The sequence below is a fragment of the Carcharodon carcharias genome, chromosome 12 (genome assembly GCF_017639515.1).
Source record: "Carcharodon carcharias isolate sCarCar2 chromosome 12, sCarCar2.pri, whole genome shotgun sequence".
In the NCBI taxonomy this organism is placed as follows: domain Eukaryota; kingdom Metazoa; phylum Chordata; class Chondrichthyes; order Lamniformes; family Lamnidae; genus Carcharodon; species Carcharodon carcharias.
In genome coordinates, this window is record NC_054478.1 from 144269767 (window position 1) to 144287961 (window position 18195).

Below are 18195 nucleotides of genomic sequence, written 5' to 3' on the forward strand. Positions count from 1 at the left end.
ACTGTTATCTGATCTTATCTCAGCTGGGGCTCGGCGAGTGCACTCACTTGCGCAGGAGGGAGGAAACTGGGCAGTGAAGTGTCAGCCTAGATTGTGTGCTCAAATTCCTGGGACGGGGTTTGAATCCACGGCGTTCTTACTCAGAGGCGGGACCGTAACACAAGAGCCACGACGGATTTGTGGATCCATGGATTGCAACACATTAAGGCGGCAGTTCACCGCCACCTTCTCAAGGACAATTAGGGATGAGCAATATAGTCTGGCCTAGCCAGCGCAGGCCCATAAAAAAAAAATCCAGTTTGACACTTCATTGCAGTACCGAAGGAGACGTGTCCTGTTAAAGGTGCCATCTTTCGGATTAGACATGGAACTGAGATCCTCTCAGATGGATGTAAAATTTTGCATGGCAATATGGTTAACAGGGTCCAAGCCATTGGTGAAGCCGAAACCGAGACAAAGGGATTTTCTTTATCAAGAGGGTTTACCGACTTTGTTCGGTCTCACAGCTCTCATCCCACACACCCAGTGTCCCAGCTCTCCTCTATTTATACTCTTTTGAGCACCATAATAAGCAAATGGGCAAATTAACAAACCAAAGTGATAGCCCCTTAAAGGGGCACTGTAATAGAACCAAACCCCAAAGAAAACTTATCTAACTAAATCAACATGTGGTCTTGCAGGCCAGTGAAGCACTCCAGCCCTCGTGGTGCCTACCGGTCATGGAAGGGTGTGTCCCCTATTTATGGTCTTTTAAGCAAGATCTAAAAAAAGTCAAATTAACAAATCAAATTAAAGTCAAAGGGGCACTGTAACAGAAGACAAAAATCATGAAGGAAACTTATCGAATCAAGACAAAATGTGGTTCTGAGGGCTGATAAATCACTCCAGCCCCCTGGTGTCCCGCAGTATTGGAAAGATTTGTCCCCTACATATACATACTCCAAGTGCTTAAATAAGCAATGCCCTTCATCTATATATCCTAACAGTATAATTAACAAACCATTAACAATATTTGAAGGGCAGGTGAGTTCTCTATATCCCTCAACCAACACCACCAGAACAGCTTACTGAGGTTTTTATCTCACAGATGTTTATGGGATCATGCTATGGACAAACTGGCTGACATATTTCTCTACATTTTAAAGTATTATGGGATGTTCTGAGGTCACAAAGGGCACTCTGTAAACGTAAATCTTTCTTTAGATTGACACTGCTCCGTTGGCAATAGGAGTATCGTACATTGGTCAATCATGACACACCACCAATACAAAGCTGCCTACGATGTAGCAGTAGAGTGGGATGGGGGTTTGTCGTGCGAGTCCCCCAGACACACACATGGACAAATGAGAGCAGCACATTTCCATTATTACCTTCATGGTAGAGGACCTTGACACAACACGAGATGTGAGTAAATGCATGTTGACAGAACGGACCTGGGCTTCTGCAAGTTCCGTTGCCATTGACAGATCATAACGGAGAGTTTTCACCCAGAGGGTTATCCAGTTTTCCAAATACTGAGCATTTTTATCATTTTAGTTTTTTAAAAAAAAAATTTCGACTTCTCCGGGGTGTTCTTCTCTGTTTACTTACGTGTCAAATGGCTTGCAACGGGATTGACTAAACAATAGGTGAGGAGATCTGCATTTGACTCCATACACGGGCAATGATCCAGGTTTAAAGGGAGCCACGACACTGAGGTCGGACCATCTGGGTATGCTATCCAGAACTGTGCCTCCACGGAGGACCTTGAACCTAAGAAATAGGAGCAGTGGGCCATGTGGCCCACCTAGCCTGCTCTGCCATTCAACCTGATCATGGCTGATCATCAGGGATAACATAGGTTAAAAATGTTGCTACTGGGTCAATTGTTACTTCGAAGAGGGTCACAGAGAACAGCAGAGCTGAAGAATATAGATTCGGATTCTGACAACGTTTCTAAATTGGATTGCTTTAAACAAAGGAAAGCTAGCTTAGAGATAATAGAAATTACAGCACACAGAGAGCCACCAGCCTTATCCACCAATGCTAAATCTTCAGCTGCTGCTATCCATTTTAACTCATTTTCCCAGCAACTTTTCATGTTCTTGTCAAGTTTGGGTTTTTTTTTTTCCCCTTCAAGGGAAGGGTTGCGGAACTGTGTATGTTTAAAGGTGCATTTATGCACGATCTAAAAAAAAGGAAAAAAAAGAGACTGACATCATTGGTGAATCTGCAGTAAAGCTGGAGAGTCCCGGACATCCAGGCAACCATCAAGTCATTTCATTTCATACTAGAGGGCCAACCAGTGGTCCACACCCGCTGTGGCGTGGACAGTCTGATTCACATGGGCACTGCTTGAGGCGTCTGCTCAGAATAACTCTGAGATGAGCAGTTTGTTGCTTTGGTTGGTGAGCCAGGGATACTGTCCGCTGTTATGTGGGACTAGGTTAAATAGGCAGAAATGAGAAGTAGGTTAGGCAAGTTTTATACAGAAACTGATAGGTACAGGTCTGTGATTGGAGCTGGAAGCTAAGATACCTGAAGCCGGTATTTATTTATTTTTTCACAATCAATAATTGTCCAGCAAGAAAGGTAATGGAACATCAAGTAAATCAGTCCACATCAGTGCTCATGGTTTCTGAAGCGAAAATTGAGTAAAGCAAGAGGAATTTAATTGAAAATGTTACTCTGTACACTCGCGTGTGTAAAATATAACATTTTCTTAATGACGAAAGTCCTTCAGATTATACACAGCTAATTTAATTACAAGGGGTTCAAATGGCTACAGCTCAAGATTACACTGCCAATTTATCAGATATTGAGCAGTACTGGAACATGCTGAAACATAAGATATTTGGAGCACATACAGTTGTGACCAGCACCACTGCATTCTCACAGAATAGTTACAGCACAGGAGGTGGCCATTCGGCCCATCATGTTTGCACTGGCTCTCTGAATAAACAATTCGCCTAGTGCCGTTCCCCACTCTCTCCCCATAACCCTGTACATTCTTTCTTTTCAAATAATCTAATTCCCTCTTGAGCGCACTCAGGCAGCACATTCCAGATCTGAACCACTCGCTGTGTGAAAAGTTTCTTTCCATGCCTCCATTGCTTCATCTGCCAGTTATCTTAAATCTACGCCCCCTCTGGTTCTTGATCCTTCCAACAGTGGGAAGAGTTTTTCCCTATCTACTGTGTTCAGACCCTTCATGATTTTGAATTTCAATATCAAAACTACTCTCAACCTTCTCTTCTTCAAGGAAAACAGTTCCAATGTCTCCAATTTATCCACATAGCTGAAGTTTCTCATCCCTGGAACCATTCTCGTGAATATTTTCTCTCTCTCTCTCTCTCTCTCTCTAATGCCTTTATATCCTTGCCAAAGTGTGACATCCAGAACTGGACGCAGTACTCCAGCTGAGGCCAAACCAGTCTTTTATACAAGTTTAACATAATCTCCTTGCACTTGTACTCTGTGCCCCTATTCTTAAAGCCTAGGATACTCGAGAATATCAAAGGCAGACTCAAAACCCACAACAGGTCTGGCATGGTTATTGACACTCACTTGGCTCTCTTCTTGATTTTCCGGGAAACTTCATCATCTGGCCCAGTGTATAAATTGCACACGTCAGAGGCATTACGTTGGCTGAAGGAGGTTTCCAATTCTATAACAGATAGTAGGCTTACAATTAGACGTTGCCAGAGGAGTCATTTTATTTTCCAATACTTTAATCTGAAGCTTCTCCAGGCCAGGAGAAGGTCTAGTGGAGGAAGACACTGGCTGGTGCAACACCAATAAACACACCACAGGTTTTGGGTGCAGAATAGTCATCAGTACCCGTACCTGGCACAGACATGCAGGAGTACATTCAGGAATGTGGCAACAGGCATGGGCACAGGAACCGACACCTGGCACAGACACAAGGGCACAGCCAGCCACACCTGGTACAGTCATAAGAAGAAATGACAGGAACACCACCAATTAGGCATCTTTTCACCGTATACTTGAACCACACTGACCCATCATCTGACCTCATCCCCAGCCCCATCAACCCACCTTCACACCATATACCACAAACTAGGCTATCCATCTGCTCATTTTATGCTTTAACCTCCACCTGCCAACCTTTGACCATATCCCTCAACACCACCTATCACCATCTGATAATATCCCTTTCCCTCTCTCTCTAGAGCTCATGACCCCATGTGTACTGTCCCCCACACTACCCTTCCATTGTAACTTATTCCACAACCATGTCCCCTTTGAATGAATAAGCTCTCCCTGCTTCTTGCAAGACTTGGCTTTGAGCTCATTATTTGCTCATTTTTAAACCCACGTCCCTTGGAACATGAACTCTACCAATAGGGAACAGCTTGCACTGACTGAATTTATCAGGCACCTTAATAATTTTGACAGCTTCAAATAGGTCACTTTAAAGTCTCCTCCTCCCACAGGAAAAGAACCTGATTTTGTCATTAGCCATATCTTGGTGGCCATCTCTCTAACTGATACATTACTTTAAATGCATGTCTTAATTGGCAGCTAAACATACCCTCTGAACACGGCTTTACATTAAGCTGTGCTCTGGTCAGTGAGTCTATCATAAGGAAAGTTTGGTACAGTTGGGATCGTGGGCAGCAGTGATTTAAACAATGTCCTTTTTCAATATTTGCTCTTAAGATGAGGGAAATGATGGAAATGCAGCATTTATTGCCCATCACAAGTTGGCCCTGAGCAACCATATTGTCTGGGACTCAAGGCACATCCAGGCCAGGCTGGGTAGTGGTGCCAGGTTCCTGTATGAAGGGCATCCCCTCTCTTGGCACTATAATATTCAGAGGACCCTTTGGGGCCAGGCAGGCCCGAGCAACCCCCTTGGGAACGGAACAGCTACTGTGACCTGCTACTTTCTTAAAAGATAGTCTGGCAAAGCCAAATAGACCTAGCATTTTGATGTATCTTAAGTTAGGTTTGGGAAACCGCTCCATTAATTATTCAATAGGCAGTTTCTCTCAGGCCCTAAAACAGAAAAACTGTACTGAAACAGCAGCATCATTGATGACAAATGAAAAAAGGCACAGATCTTATTATCAGCCTTGGACATATTGAATGGCTGAGTAGGCTCCTAAGTCCTATGTTCCCATAGTATTAGTTGCATGGAATGGCTCGCCTGGATGAACAAACCTGAGCATTTTGACACAGGAAAGAACAAAGTATCAACACAAGGAAATGCATGTGGAATAGCACAAGTGAGAGGAGTATAAAGTGACAGTGATCATCTTGATGATCCGCACAGTGCTGAATTTAACTCAGTCTACATTTACAACAGGATGCAAAGCATCAGGGTCAGTACCTACTGCTCAGACTGTTACCCAATGGCATTGTGACGGACTAATCGAACACTTGCTCATGATTACCAAAATCATGGTGGGCACAGTGACTAGCTCTGATTGCTTAGAAAGATTTTTGTTTGTGTGGGGCAGCTCAGTAGGCCAGCTGGATTCTGAAAGAAAAAAAATCTGTGCTGTTAAACGGGATCTATTTTAAGCTAGAGTGAATTTGATGTCAAGTTAGTGGCAAATTCTGGAAAACCGCACTTGACTGATGCCCACTAAAGCGCCATGTGTGTGGGTGTCGCTATTGCTGAGCTCAAAGCCTGTTGTTTCAAGTCTAACACATCAGGGACTGTTTCAGCCCAAACCAAGCTCTACGCTCCAAGAACTCCACAGTTCAGGGGAATCTGACTCCACTCACCAGCCTCTGCCAGTAACTTTTTCTTCTTCTTTTTCTTCTGGGGAGCAGTATCCTGAAGATCTGGAGTAAGGGGTTCTATGCTGTCAGAATGGCGCCGTCCTGTTGAGCTCACCAGTGTATCTGAGGGACAAGAAGTGACAGACAAGAGTCAAAGAAGACGCAAGAGTCTATTTCACAACCCGATGACTCTGTTCATAAGGGCAGTGTGTACCTGAGTTGCACAGATCGGGAAAGCCCAGATTGGCTTGTGGTCTGTGCTAAATTAGCAATTTTCAGCGGCTGTGACAGTGAGGACTCAGCAACTGTCTTCAGCTTCTGCCAAGGGAAGTCAAATCAGCCAGGGCCCTTGCTCCTGTGGACACAATTGAACTCGGCTCTCCATAACTGAGCGCCCATATGCTCACTGGCTGACAGTGGAGTGTGGATAGGGGAGGTTAGTGGGAGATGGTGGGTATGGGTGACTTTCATGTATCTATGAAACCGCACCTCCTGCAAGATTCAGTGCCCCAGGGCAGGAAGATTTCAAAGACAAAATACAAGTAATGCAAGTAATCATTATTACACCCAGTTCTGTCTAGTCTGTATAATATTCAGTGAAATCTCCTCTGTAGCGCTCCTGAAATCCATAGAAACACCTCAGTAGCTCATCTGTTACTGACTAAATCAAACAATATATTCCTCTGGCTGTTCGTAATAGGTAGAGTACTCAACCAGCCTAGAACAAAATGTCTACTGTTAGATATTGTTACAACCTTAGCTGACATTACTGCTGGACAAGTCAGATCCTAACTTTTATTTTTTGTTTAGAGACATGGAGGGCGGCTACTGAACAGAGTCACAGGAGTCAGCTAGGGAATAAAGATGAACAACCAGTGATGTGGTTGCATCTGTGATACAGACGGACCAGATGCAAATGCTCATTTGATGCAGCTTACCCACTCCATTGCTTGCTCGGGATTTTTTCTTTCTAGTTTTGTTTATAGGTACATCTGTAATGGAGGCAACACAAAGACAAGGCAGCCAGTTACTAACCACCAACAGGAACAATTTAAGACTCCACCTATCTAAACATGGACAATGAGCACAGCAACTGAGGACAAAGGTACAATATTCATAAGAAACAATTCGACATTAGAATAAAGTTTCCCTCTCCCACAGCAACACACACACACCATAGCATGGCAGATATTTTTAAAGCAATTTTCTATAAAATTACATTTTAAAACACTGTGGTTTATGACACATTTTGTCTTGAGCAAATGAGTTTGAGCAGAAACTCAGAAGGGAGGAAATAAATTCTTTAAAACGGGCGCAATTTGTGCCACAATCGCCAATTGCACCCGAAGCAGAAACTCTGAACTAATCCATTAACCTTTGTTGCCTCCTTCTCCCAAGGAGATCTCTATCTGGCAAACGGGTACACGGATACCAGCTGATCTCTGGTAGCTTCATGTATAAACTGTGACAGTGAATGCTAGTAAAAACTACAACCCTGACAGCTGCACCCAATTCAGTTTTTTGTTGGTGCGCATGCATGTGCAACTTTCTGCAGCAGTAACTGGACATCAAATGGCAGAAGCAACTCCAGTCAATAACTTTTCCCTTCCTCTGTCAGGGGGCCCTAGTCCAACCGAGGTAATTTCTTTGCTGGTAATTAAAATAGTTAATTCACTCAGCAAGAACTGACAGTACAATAACATCAGCAGTCACTGATATCTCTGGGAGGAATTAGTTGTAACACAAGCCTACCTTTGGTTTTGGCACTTCATTCCAATCAGGCCAGAAAAAGAAAAATAAACAAGGTGAACATACACACATTGTAAAACATTGCTTAACAAAAGAACCAACAATTCCCCTGCTTTATCAGAGGACAACCCCAACCATAAGTCTTCTGACCATGTCCCTCAAACCCACCTACCCAGAACCTCACCATGTCCCGCAATCCCTTCTCCCTCCAGGCACCCATCTAATTGACCCTTGATCCCATCATACTGTCCTTCCACCACTCTTCCAAAGTAATGTATTCTACCACTGAATCACTCATTGAGTGAACATGTTCCTCCTGACTTCCCTTGTTACTCCTAAATTAGTCATTTTCTAACCTGTCTCCTGAGATTTGAATCCTTTGCCATAGAGGACAATCCCCTCTGTCAACTTTCTCAATTTGCTTCACGATCTTGAAAATTTCAACCAGATCATCTCATAATGTTCTCTTTTACAAAGAGATTAAACTCAACATGCTTAACTTCCCTTACAATTGAAATTCCTGATATCTGGAATCCTCTTTGTTTGCCCCCTTTGAAAGGCAATACTTCACTTTGCATGTTTGGGTACCAGTATTACACACAATGTTCCAAATGGATTCTTGTCAGCACCTACAGAACATCAACATTAACCCCCTTACATTTATCCTCTGTCTCTGCCAATGGAGTCTATAACATTATTTAACAAGATGGCAAGACATACTGTCCATTCATCTACAAAAGGAAGATGAATCTTTACACAGGAGTTACAATCAGCCGTCAACAAAGTATGGCATCTCCCATTGTTAGATAGGGCATGGGTTACTGTCATCTCCTCCAGTTCTCTGCCCAAAGGCAGGTCCAACCCACAGCACCTCGACCTCCTCCATAGGCAAATCCATCCCAACTGGAAAGGGGATCTGTTGGCAGCAACCTGATTCACACTGGCTGTCCAGCCAACTGAGCCAACCAGCCCCTCCAAGGAGTCCGAGTTGCTGCGGCAACATACACTTTTACATCCATGTTGTGGCTCGGAGCTATGGATAGTGGTGGTAGAGGCTCCAATTTTCTTTCCACCACCTGGCTGACTTGGAATCTCTCCTGTTCTTACTGCCTGCCATTGGCGTGTGTTAGAAAGATTTACAGGCTGATACTCAACCTGTTTGGCCACGTTATGAATGCACCTTCCTTGGTCGTCAAGTCCTAGAGTGGGACTTGAACCAGAAGCTTCAGGTTCAAGGGCAGGGATGCCACCCACTGTGCCACAAGACCTCCATGGGTAACTGTACCAGCTGCATATTTAACCTAGAACCTTATATTCCCTCCAGATTTCTCTCCTCCGATCCTGAAAGCGCTGACTCTTATTGGGGTATGGGGTTTCATGGGCACAGACCAGCCCTTGGCACTGCCCAACTGTTAATTCTTGATGTCAGCCCAAAGATTAAGAGTTGGTGGGCATTCAACTGCCAAGTCAAATCTCCTCCTTACCTGGCATCCATTCAGCAGCTGAATCACAGGATAGTTCAGTTAAAAGCAGGAACCATGCTCGATTCACCCTGTCCCCACAACCTCAAAGACAATAAGACTTATTCTAGCACCCTTCTATTGTGCAGGATGGCATGAGGCTGGATGACCCAATACCCACCGGTGATCGAAGCTCTGATCTTTCAGGTCTACATAGCACCATGAAGCCTATTCCCCATGCACTCCAAGATCAGTTATCACAAAGATTTTTTCTTCTCCTTATTGGTTACATCCCAGTCCTCTTCCTCTCCGAGTTTGTCCATCCATCATATTATACAAAGGTTTCCCTATCTCATCAAATTCCACCCCTGCCCCAAAGGACACCCAATCAAATTGCTGGAAAAGAATAATCTTCATAATTATCTTTCAGCAAAGGAAAAGGATGCCCAATCACATTATGGCAAAAATGCATTTGGTCATCAGTTCCAGCTGGGAGAACTGAACACTCAGCCTGCTACCTGCCTAACCAACGCTAAGCCCACTACCCACCTACCCAATGTTCAGCTCACTACCCACCCACGAAATGTCCAGCCCGCTACCCACCTACCCCACGCTCATTCCACTACCCACCCACCCAATGCCCAGCCCACAATTCAACTACACAGCGCTCATCCCACTACCCACCCAACACACAGCTCGCTATCCACTTACACAACACCCAGCCCACGACCCACCCACCCAACCCCCAGCATGCTAACCACCTATCCAACATCCAGCCTGCTACCCACCTATCCAACGCTCAGCCCGCCACCCATCTACCCAAGCCTAGCCTGCTAGCCCACCAACCCAACACCCAATCCGCTACCCACTGACCCAACACTCAATCCGCTACCCACCTACCCAACACTCATTCCACCACCCACCCACCCAACGCCCAGCCCGCTACCCTCCCACCCAACCCCCAGCTCGCTACCCACCCAACGCCCAGCCCACCACCCACCTACAGAAAGGCCAGCTCGCTACCCACTCACCCAACGCCCAGCCCGCTACTCACTCACCCAACGTCCAGCCCGCTACTCACTCACCCAACGCCCAGCCCGCTACTCACTCACCCAACGCCCAGCCCGCTACTCACTCACCCAACGCCCAGCCCGCTACTCACCCACCCAACGCCCAGCCCGCTACCTACTCACCCAACGCCCAGCTCCTACCCCCCACCTAACGCCCAGCCCGCTACCCACTCACCCAATGCCCAGCCCGCTACCCACTCACCCAACGCCCAGCCCGCTACCCACCCACCCAACGCCCAGCTCCTACCCCCCACCTAACGCCCAGCCCGCTACCCACTCACCCAACGCCCAGCCCGCTACCCACTCACCCAACGCCCACCCACCCAACACCCAGCCCGCTACCCACTCACCCAACGCCCAGCCCACTACCCACTCACCAACGCCCAGCCCGCTACCCACTCACCCAACGCCCAGCCCGCTACTCACTCACCCAACGCCCAGCCCGCTACTCACTCACCCAACGCCCAGCCCGCTACTCACTCACCCAACGCCCAGCCCGCTACTCACCCACCCAACGCCCAGCCCGCTACCTACTCACCCAACGCCCAGCTCCTACCCCCCACCCAACGCCCAGCCCGTTATCCACTCACCCAACGCCCAGCCCGCTACCCACTCACCCAACGCCCAGCCCGCTACCCACTCACCCAACGCCCAGCCCGTTACCCACCCACCCAACGCCCAGCCTGTTACCCACTCACCCAATGCCCAGCCCGTTACCCACCCACCCAACGCCCAGCCCGCTACCCACCCACCCAACGCCCAGCCCGCTACCCACCCACCCAATGCCCAGCCCGCTACACCCCCACCCAATGCCCAGCCCGCTACACCCCCACCCAACGCCCAGCCCGCTACCCACTCACCCAACGCCCAGCCCGCTACACCCCCACCCAACGCCCAGCCCGCTACACCCCCACCCAACGCCCAGCCCGCTACCTACTCACCCAACGCCCAGCCCGCTAACCACTCACCCAACGCCCAGCCCACTACCCACCCACCCAACACCAAGCTCTCTACCCATCTATCCAACACCGATTCCGCTACTCACCTACTCAACGCTCAGCTCGCTACCCACCCCATGCTGGTTCTGCTACTGAACTACCCAATGCCCATTCTGCTACCCACCCATCCAATGCTCAACCTGCTACCCACCTACCCAACACCCAGTCCACTACCCACCTACTCCACCCCCAACTCGCTACCCATCTACCCCACGCACTGCCTGCTACCCACCTACCCAACACCCAGTCCACCACCCACCTACCCAACACCCAGTCCACTACCCACCTACTCCACGCCCAACTCGCTACCCAATTACCCCATGCCAGCCTACTATCCAACACTCAGCCAGCTACCCACTTACCCAACACGCAGCCCGCTACCCACCTACTCAACACCCAGTCCCACTACACAGCCTCATCAACCCAGCACCCAGGCCCAATACCGAGCACGTAGCATCACTTACTATTGGCCCAATACCCAGCCCCATCAACCCACCATCCAGCCCCCAGTCCCGCAGCCAAGCCCTGTGCTCCACTGCCTACCGATCCGATAGGCAACTGCACTAACCCAGCACCAGCAACACAGCCCACAAACCCAGCCCCACTACCCAAAGGTCTAATAAGCAGCCCCACAAACCCAGTGCTCAGCCCCCAGTCACCCTGCCCAGCAATCCAACAACCAGACACACTAACCCAGTGCCACCAACCCAGCACTGGCCCTTGGCACCACTACTCCTCGACCTAGCATCCAGCCCCACTACTCAAGCTCCTGTCACGTTAGCCACTAGTCATTAATCCCTGATTTTCCAAATATTTACCATCTCAGCCCCAGTTATTGTTACTCTCCAGTGGTACAGTGCAATGATACACTAATATGTCTTCTGACCCACTTACAGCGTCAGATTCAGCAGTCTTACCTCGGCACTGGTGGAAGGGCACGTGGTGGGCGCTGAAAGAAAATCACAGAGAATCATTGGCACAAGGGCAACATAGCTAAGCTGTACGCACGCCACTCAGTTCCTGATACAAGCTATCATTTTGGCATCCGGAGGCCGTCAGGGGCACACTGTCACAGCTCCTGGTACAATTATTACAACATCCTGGGGCCATAATCGAGGTTGACATTGTCGAGAGTGCTGTTTTTCAGTCACAATGTTAAACCACACTTCTGTCTGCCCTTGGAGGAGAAACTAAATAATCCTACGGAACTACTTGAATAAGAACAAAGAGCACCTTATATTCTGGCCAAAATTCATGCCTCAACCAATAGCTCCAAAAACATTTTAACTGCTCATTTATTTCATTGTTGTTTGTTAGGTATTGGTGGACATACTTCAAAAGTACAGTAGTTAGTTGGCTGTGAGCCTCTTTGAGGCTGTGAAAGGAATTACATAAACGCAAGTCCTTCCATTTTCTTCAAATTTTAGTTTAGGTTTCCAGGAAACAGCTGATAAATTAGGCTGCCATGGTGTGAGGCAAGTCAAGGAAATACTGGATGGATTTAAAAGGAATTTACACAGTGGTGGTTAGTGTCATACAATGAGAGAGCTGTTCCCAATAGTACTGTAGCCCAGTATACAGTCACAGACCTCTACCTGCTAATACTGCAACCGTGTTATACAGCGACAGTCTGCACCAGCCAGTTGCGTACCCCAATTTATACAGTGGCAGACTTTTAATAAATCCCTCTAACCAGCGAGACCATTCACTGAGCAATCCCACTAACCAGTGATTGACTAATCTTATGAACTAGCTATCACACCAGATGGATCTGGTTCCAGCAATGCGCTGGCAATGGTTAGGTAGTCCTCGTGTGAAAAAGGATGGGTTACAGTATGTTGTTCACAGTGAATCCTCTGGTTTCTGCTGCAAATGACTCTCACTCCGTCAACAGCATTCAAAACAAAAACAGGAAGCACTAGAAATCTACAAAAGCCCCATCGTGTCTGGAGGAAGGTTAGTATTTCCTGTGGCGTCCAGTGGGATTCACTGCACCCTAAACATTGACCTGCTTTCCTCTTTCCAGATGCAGGTGGACCTGTTGCATATTCCCAGCACCCATTTTTTCTACCAGATTCGACTTAAAATTCCAGCGCCTCACCGCTTGTTTCTTCTTCATGGTGTCTGTGATCCGCGAGCCTTGGTAAGTGGGTCAGCAGCTACCTTACTTCGAACTAATCCACTAAATCCACCTTCAGAAAGCTTTTGACCTACGGGATTGGCAGGGTTACTGTCCACGTGACAGCTGTGACAGATGGAAACCTTGTGACCAAACATAAAACACAGCACATTGCCAATTTGCCCTCTCCGAGCTGGCACTTCCCACTGAAAGATATGTTCGTAGTGAGAGAGAGGGGATAGAGAGAGGATTACAACCATTCTCCCGCTAGGAAATCAGAATCTCACCAAGGTCTTCATGATACCAAAATTGAGTTGGTCACCAGAATGAACTCTTTATTTGATTCAGATCATCTTCTGCTATAAACTGGAGCTATCATAATCACATGACATGTTGAGAATGTTGGGCTGCCTCTCTGGTAGCTCAGTTGGCAATGGCAGGATGCAATTTCACATTACAGACCAGAAAGTTGCAGGTTCAATCCCAAGATGTTGACGTTCGCCATATCAGCTAGGAAAGCAGTTGGTTTCATTTGCCCTCAGCTCCCCTGAACTGGGAGGATCGGGGGGAGATCAGTCAGGGTTCCCACTCCTCAACACTGGGTAATGACTGGATTGGGTTGTCTGGGAGAGCCATTCAATGCTCACTGTTTATAGAATCAACAGGTGAAGAATGACCACAGAATGGTAGAGAAACCAGTGTCCAAGGGAGTGGGGTTGAGGAAGAATCAGCACCTTAAGGGGATGAGTGGAGAAAAAGAGGGAAAGAAAAACCCAAGAATCCAAACAGCATGAGGGCAGAATAAGATCGAGACAAAAGCCACACAAAACTGGCTCGGGGAACCCCTGAATTCACCGAGTACAAGAGTACTCATGGTACAGTTATAGCAAAGCTCACCTGCATTCCTTTCCTCCTGCCCTCCCTGTACCACTGTCTTACCAGTTTGGAGACACTGACAAGAGTTGGGTTTCAGGACTGCGCTTCATAAAAGATAAAATATTGTAGGGATATGGGGAAAGAGCAAGGGAGTGGGACTAACTGGATTGTTCTCCAAAACAGATGGCACAAATTCAATGGGCTGAACAGTCACCTGCCATGCTATACGATTCTATGACTTAAAAGCCTCTTTAAAAACCTCACCGTTCCAACTATAGGGCCCATTGCTCTCCTGATTCTTGCGCTGCTTGGTGACCAGGCTTGCCACTATGAGCTGGAGAGGTGTCAGCACAAACAACAATGTTGTTGAAACACAGGGCAGCAAATAGCAGCAGTAGTTCAACTCAACAACACTGCCAACAGGGCACTGCCCTAGAAGTTAGCCTGGGATCACGATTTGTGCACAGATCCTGAAGAAAATTTGAATAGTGTAAGATCTAAATGATCAAACCAGTGCAACCAGGTTGTGAAAGAAATTACAACGTTCAGAGAAGGAGAAAGTGCAAAAAGATCCTAATAAAAGTATTGATGATCAGATCATCAGAACTTAATGAGAACTATATATATATAGAAATATAAATATATTTATCCATGTGGTGTGCCTTCCCCCTATCTGCTACGAGTTTACTCTCGTTACTGTGCTGTTCTGCAGATAGTAGCTGATCCCTCCAACACCCCACTCGGGTTCCCATTCTTCATGCATGAACCAGCTAAGTGTCGGGTTCAAGCCCCAGGACAGCTTGTCTGCCTTTGAGGAAATTATGTTCCTGCATAACATAATGTTAGTATGTTGATGACTATTCAACTGTGGGAGGATATTCTCAAAGAGGGTTTACAGCTACAAACAAGTACCTTTGAAGTGTAAACACTGTTGTAACGTGGATAAGCAAATTTGCACACAGCAAGCTCCCACAAACAGCAAGGAAATAAATGAGAGCATCAGTTTATCACAGTGGAGCTCACCCTCTGAATCAGAAGTTCAAGGTGCCCATACCAGGATTTGAATGCATAATCTGAGCTGACGCTTGAGAGCAGTACTGAGGAAGTGCTGCACTGTCGACGACACAGTCTTTCAGGTGAAATGTTAAGCCAAGGGCTCATCTGCACTCAGGTGGATGTAAAAAATTCCATGGCAGGGGAGTTCCCCTGTTGCACAGCAAGGTCCCGCAAACAATACCACTACCATGAGAAGCAGAGGTAAGCAGCACCTGCCTTACCCTCACCCCAGGGCACTGAGGCCAATATCAGCCCCTTTACTCTCACCCCAAACTACAGACCCTTACCCTCACCCCAGGGCACTGAGGCCAATATCAGCCCCCTTACCCTCACCCCAGGGCACTGAGGCCAATATCAGTCCCATTACCCTTACCCCAGGGCACTGAGGCCAACATCAACCCCCTTACCCTCACCCCAGGGCACTGAGGCCAATATCAGCCCCCTTACCCTCACCCCAGGGCACTGAGGCCAATATCAGTCCCATTACCCTTACCCCAGGGCACTGAGGCCAACATCAACCCCCTTACCCTCACCCCAGGGCACTGAGGCCAATATCAGCCCCCTTACCCTTACCCCAGGGCACTGAGGCCAACATCAACCCCCTTACCCTCACCCCAGGGCACTGAGGCCAATATCAGCCCCCTTACCCTTACCCCAGGGCACTGAGGCCAACATCAACCCCCTTACCCTCACCCCAGGGCACTGAGGCCAATATCAGCCCCCTTACCCTTACCCCAGGGCACTGAGGCCAATATCAGCCCCCTTACCCTCACCCCAGGGCACTGAGGCCAATATCAGCCCCCTTACCCTCACCCCTATCCAGAATATTAAGAAACAATCCCTCCCGGCCCGGCGGGAGTCACTAACTCACCGCCTCCACGCAGCTCTCCATTCCGCTTTCCCGTTGCTGTGGCAGCCCCGACGCACCGGGTCAGCACCACCCGCCGTCCACTTCCGGGTTATCCACACAACTGTCAATCACCGGCGGTGGGCGGTACTGGAGTATCTGATAGGTGCAAGGAACGTCAATCATTGTGAGGGGGCAGGCCCTGGCTCTGATTGAGGTAATGTACTGTAATGATTGGGGTACTGCACTGTGATCTATGGGGTAATGTACTGTAATGATTGGGGTACTGCACTGTGATCTATGGGGTAATGTACTGTAATGATTGGGGTACTGCACTGTGATCTATGGGGTAATGTACTGTAATGATTGGGGTACTGCACTGTGATCTATGGGGTAATGTACTGTAATGATTGGGATATTGTACTGTGACCTATGGGGCAATGTACTGTAATGATTGGGATATTGCCCTGTGATCTATGGGATAATGTACTGTAATGATTGGGGTACTGCACTGTGATCTATGGGGTGATGTACTGTAATGATTGGGGTACTGCACTGTGATCTATGGGGTAATGTACTGTAATGATTGGGATATTGCACTGTGACCTATGGGGTAATGTACTGTAGTGATTGGGGTACTGCACTATGATCTATGGGGTAATGTACTGTAATGATTGGGATATTGCTCTGTGATCTATGGGGTAATGTGCTGTAATGATTGGGGTACTGCACTGTGATCTATGGGGTAATGTACTGTAATGATTGGGATATTGCACTGTGATCTATGGGGTAATGTACTGTAATGATTGGGGTACTGCACTGTGATCTATGGGGTAATGTAATGTAATGATTGGGGTACTGCACTGTGATCTATGGGGTAATGTACGGTAATGATTGAGGTACTGCACTGTGATCTATGGGGTAATGTACTGTGATGATTTGGGTACTGCACTGTGATCTATGGGGTAATGTACTGTAATGGTTGGGATATTGTACTGTGATCTATAGGGTAATGTACTGTAATGATTGGGGTACTGCACTGTGATCTATGGGGTAATGTACTGTAATGATTGGGATATTGCACTGTGATCTGTAGGGTAATGTACTGTAATGATTGGGGTACTGCACTGTGATCTATGGGGTAATGTACTTTAATGGTTGGGATATTGTACTGTGATCTATGGGGTAATGTACTGTAATGATTGGGGTACTGCACTGTGATCTATGGGGTAATGTACTGTGATGATTTGGGTACTGCACTGTGATCTATGGGGTAATGTACTGTAATGGTTGGGATATTGTACTGTGATCTATAGGGTAATGTACTGTAATGATTGGGGTACTGCACTGTGATCTATGGGGTAATGTACTGTAATGATTGGGATATTGCACTGTGATCTGTAGGGTAATGTACTGTAATGATTGGGGTACTGCACTGTGATCTATGGGGTAATGTACTTTAATGGTTGGGATATTGTACTGTGATCTATGGGGTAATGTACTGTAATGATTGGGGTACTGCACTGTGATCTATGGGGTAATGTACTGTACTGATTGGGGTACTGCACTGTGATCTATTGGGTAATGTACTGTAATGGTTGGGATATTGTACTGTGATCTATAGGGTAATGTACTGTAATGATTGGGGTACTGCACTGTGATCTATGGAGTAATGTACTGTAATGATTGGGGTACTGAACTGTGATCTATGGGGTAATATACTGTAATGATTGGGATATTGCACTGTGATCTATGGGGTAATGTACTGTAATGGTTGGGATATTGTACTGTGATCTATAGGGTAATGTACTGTAATGATTGGGGTACTGCACTGTGATCTATGGGGTAATGTACGGTAATGATTTGGGTACTGCACTGTGATCTATGGGGTAATGTACTGTAATGGTTGGGATATTGTACTGTGATCTATAGGGTAATGTACTGTAATGATTGGGGTACTGCACTGTGATCTATGGGGTAATGTGCTGTAATGATTGGGATATTGCACTGTGATCTATAGGGTAATGTAATATAATGATTGGGGTACTGCACTGTGATCTATGGGGTAATGTACTTTAATGGTTGGGATATTGTACTGTGATCTATAGGGTAATGTACTGTAATGATTGGGGTACTGCACTGTGATCTATAGGGTAATGTACTGTAATGATTGGGGTACTGCACTGTGATCTATGGGGTAATGTACTGTAATGATTGGGGTATTGCACTGTGATCTTTGGGGTAATGTACTGTAATGATTGGGGTACTGAACCAAGACATATGGGGT

The 18195-nt window shown here is 47.0% G+C and overlaps 1 protein-coding gene across 1 annotated transcript in view; it reads right to left on the minus strand.

Moving 5' to 3' along the window:
* tmem237b (transmembrane protein 237b) overlaps positions 1–15978 on the minus strand; it is a 34785-nt gene extending 18807 nt beyond the window's left edge. The window contains exons 1-6 of the mRNA XM_041201649.1: positions 15933–15978; positions 11928–11959; positions 7486–7499; positions 6672–6725; positions 5737–5856; positions 3547–3646 (exon numbers count right to left, since the gene is read on the minus strand). Coding sequence (XP_041057583.1) covers positions 3547–3646; positions 5737–5856; positions 6672–6725; positions 7486–7499; positions 11928–11959; positions 15933–15953 — 341 coding nt within the window. The 5' untranslated portion in view covers positions 15954–15978. The remainder of the gene's footprint in view (positions 1–3546; positions 3647–5736; positions 5857–6671; positions 6726–7485; positions 7500–11927; positions 11960–15932) is intronic.
* Positions 15979–18195: the final 2217 nt, after the last annotated feature.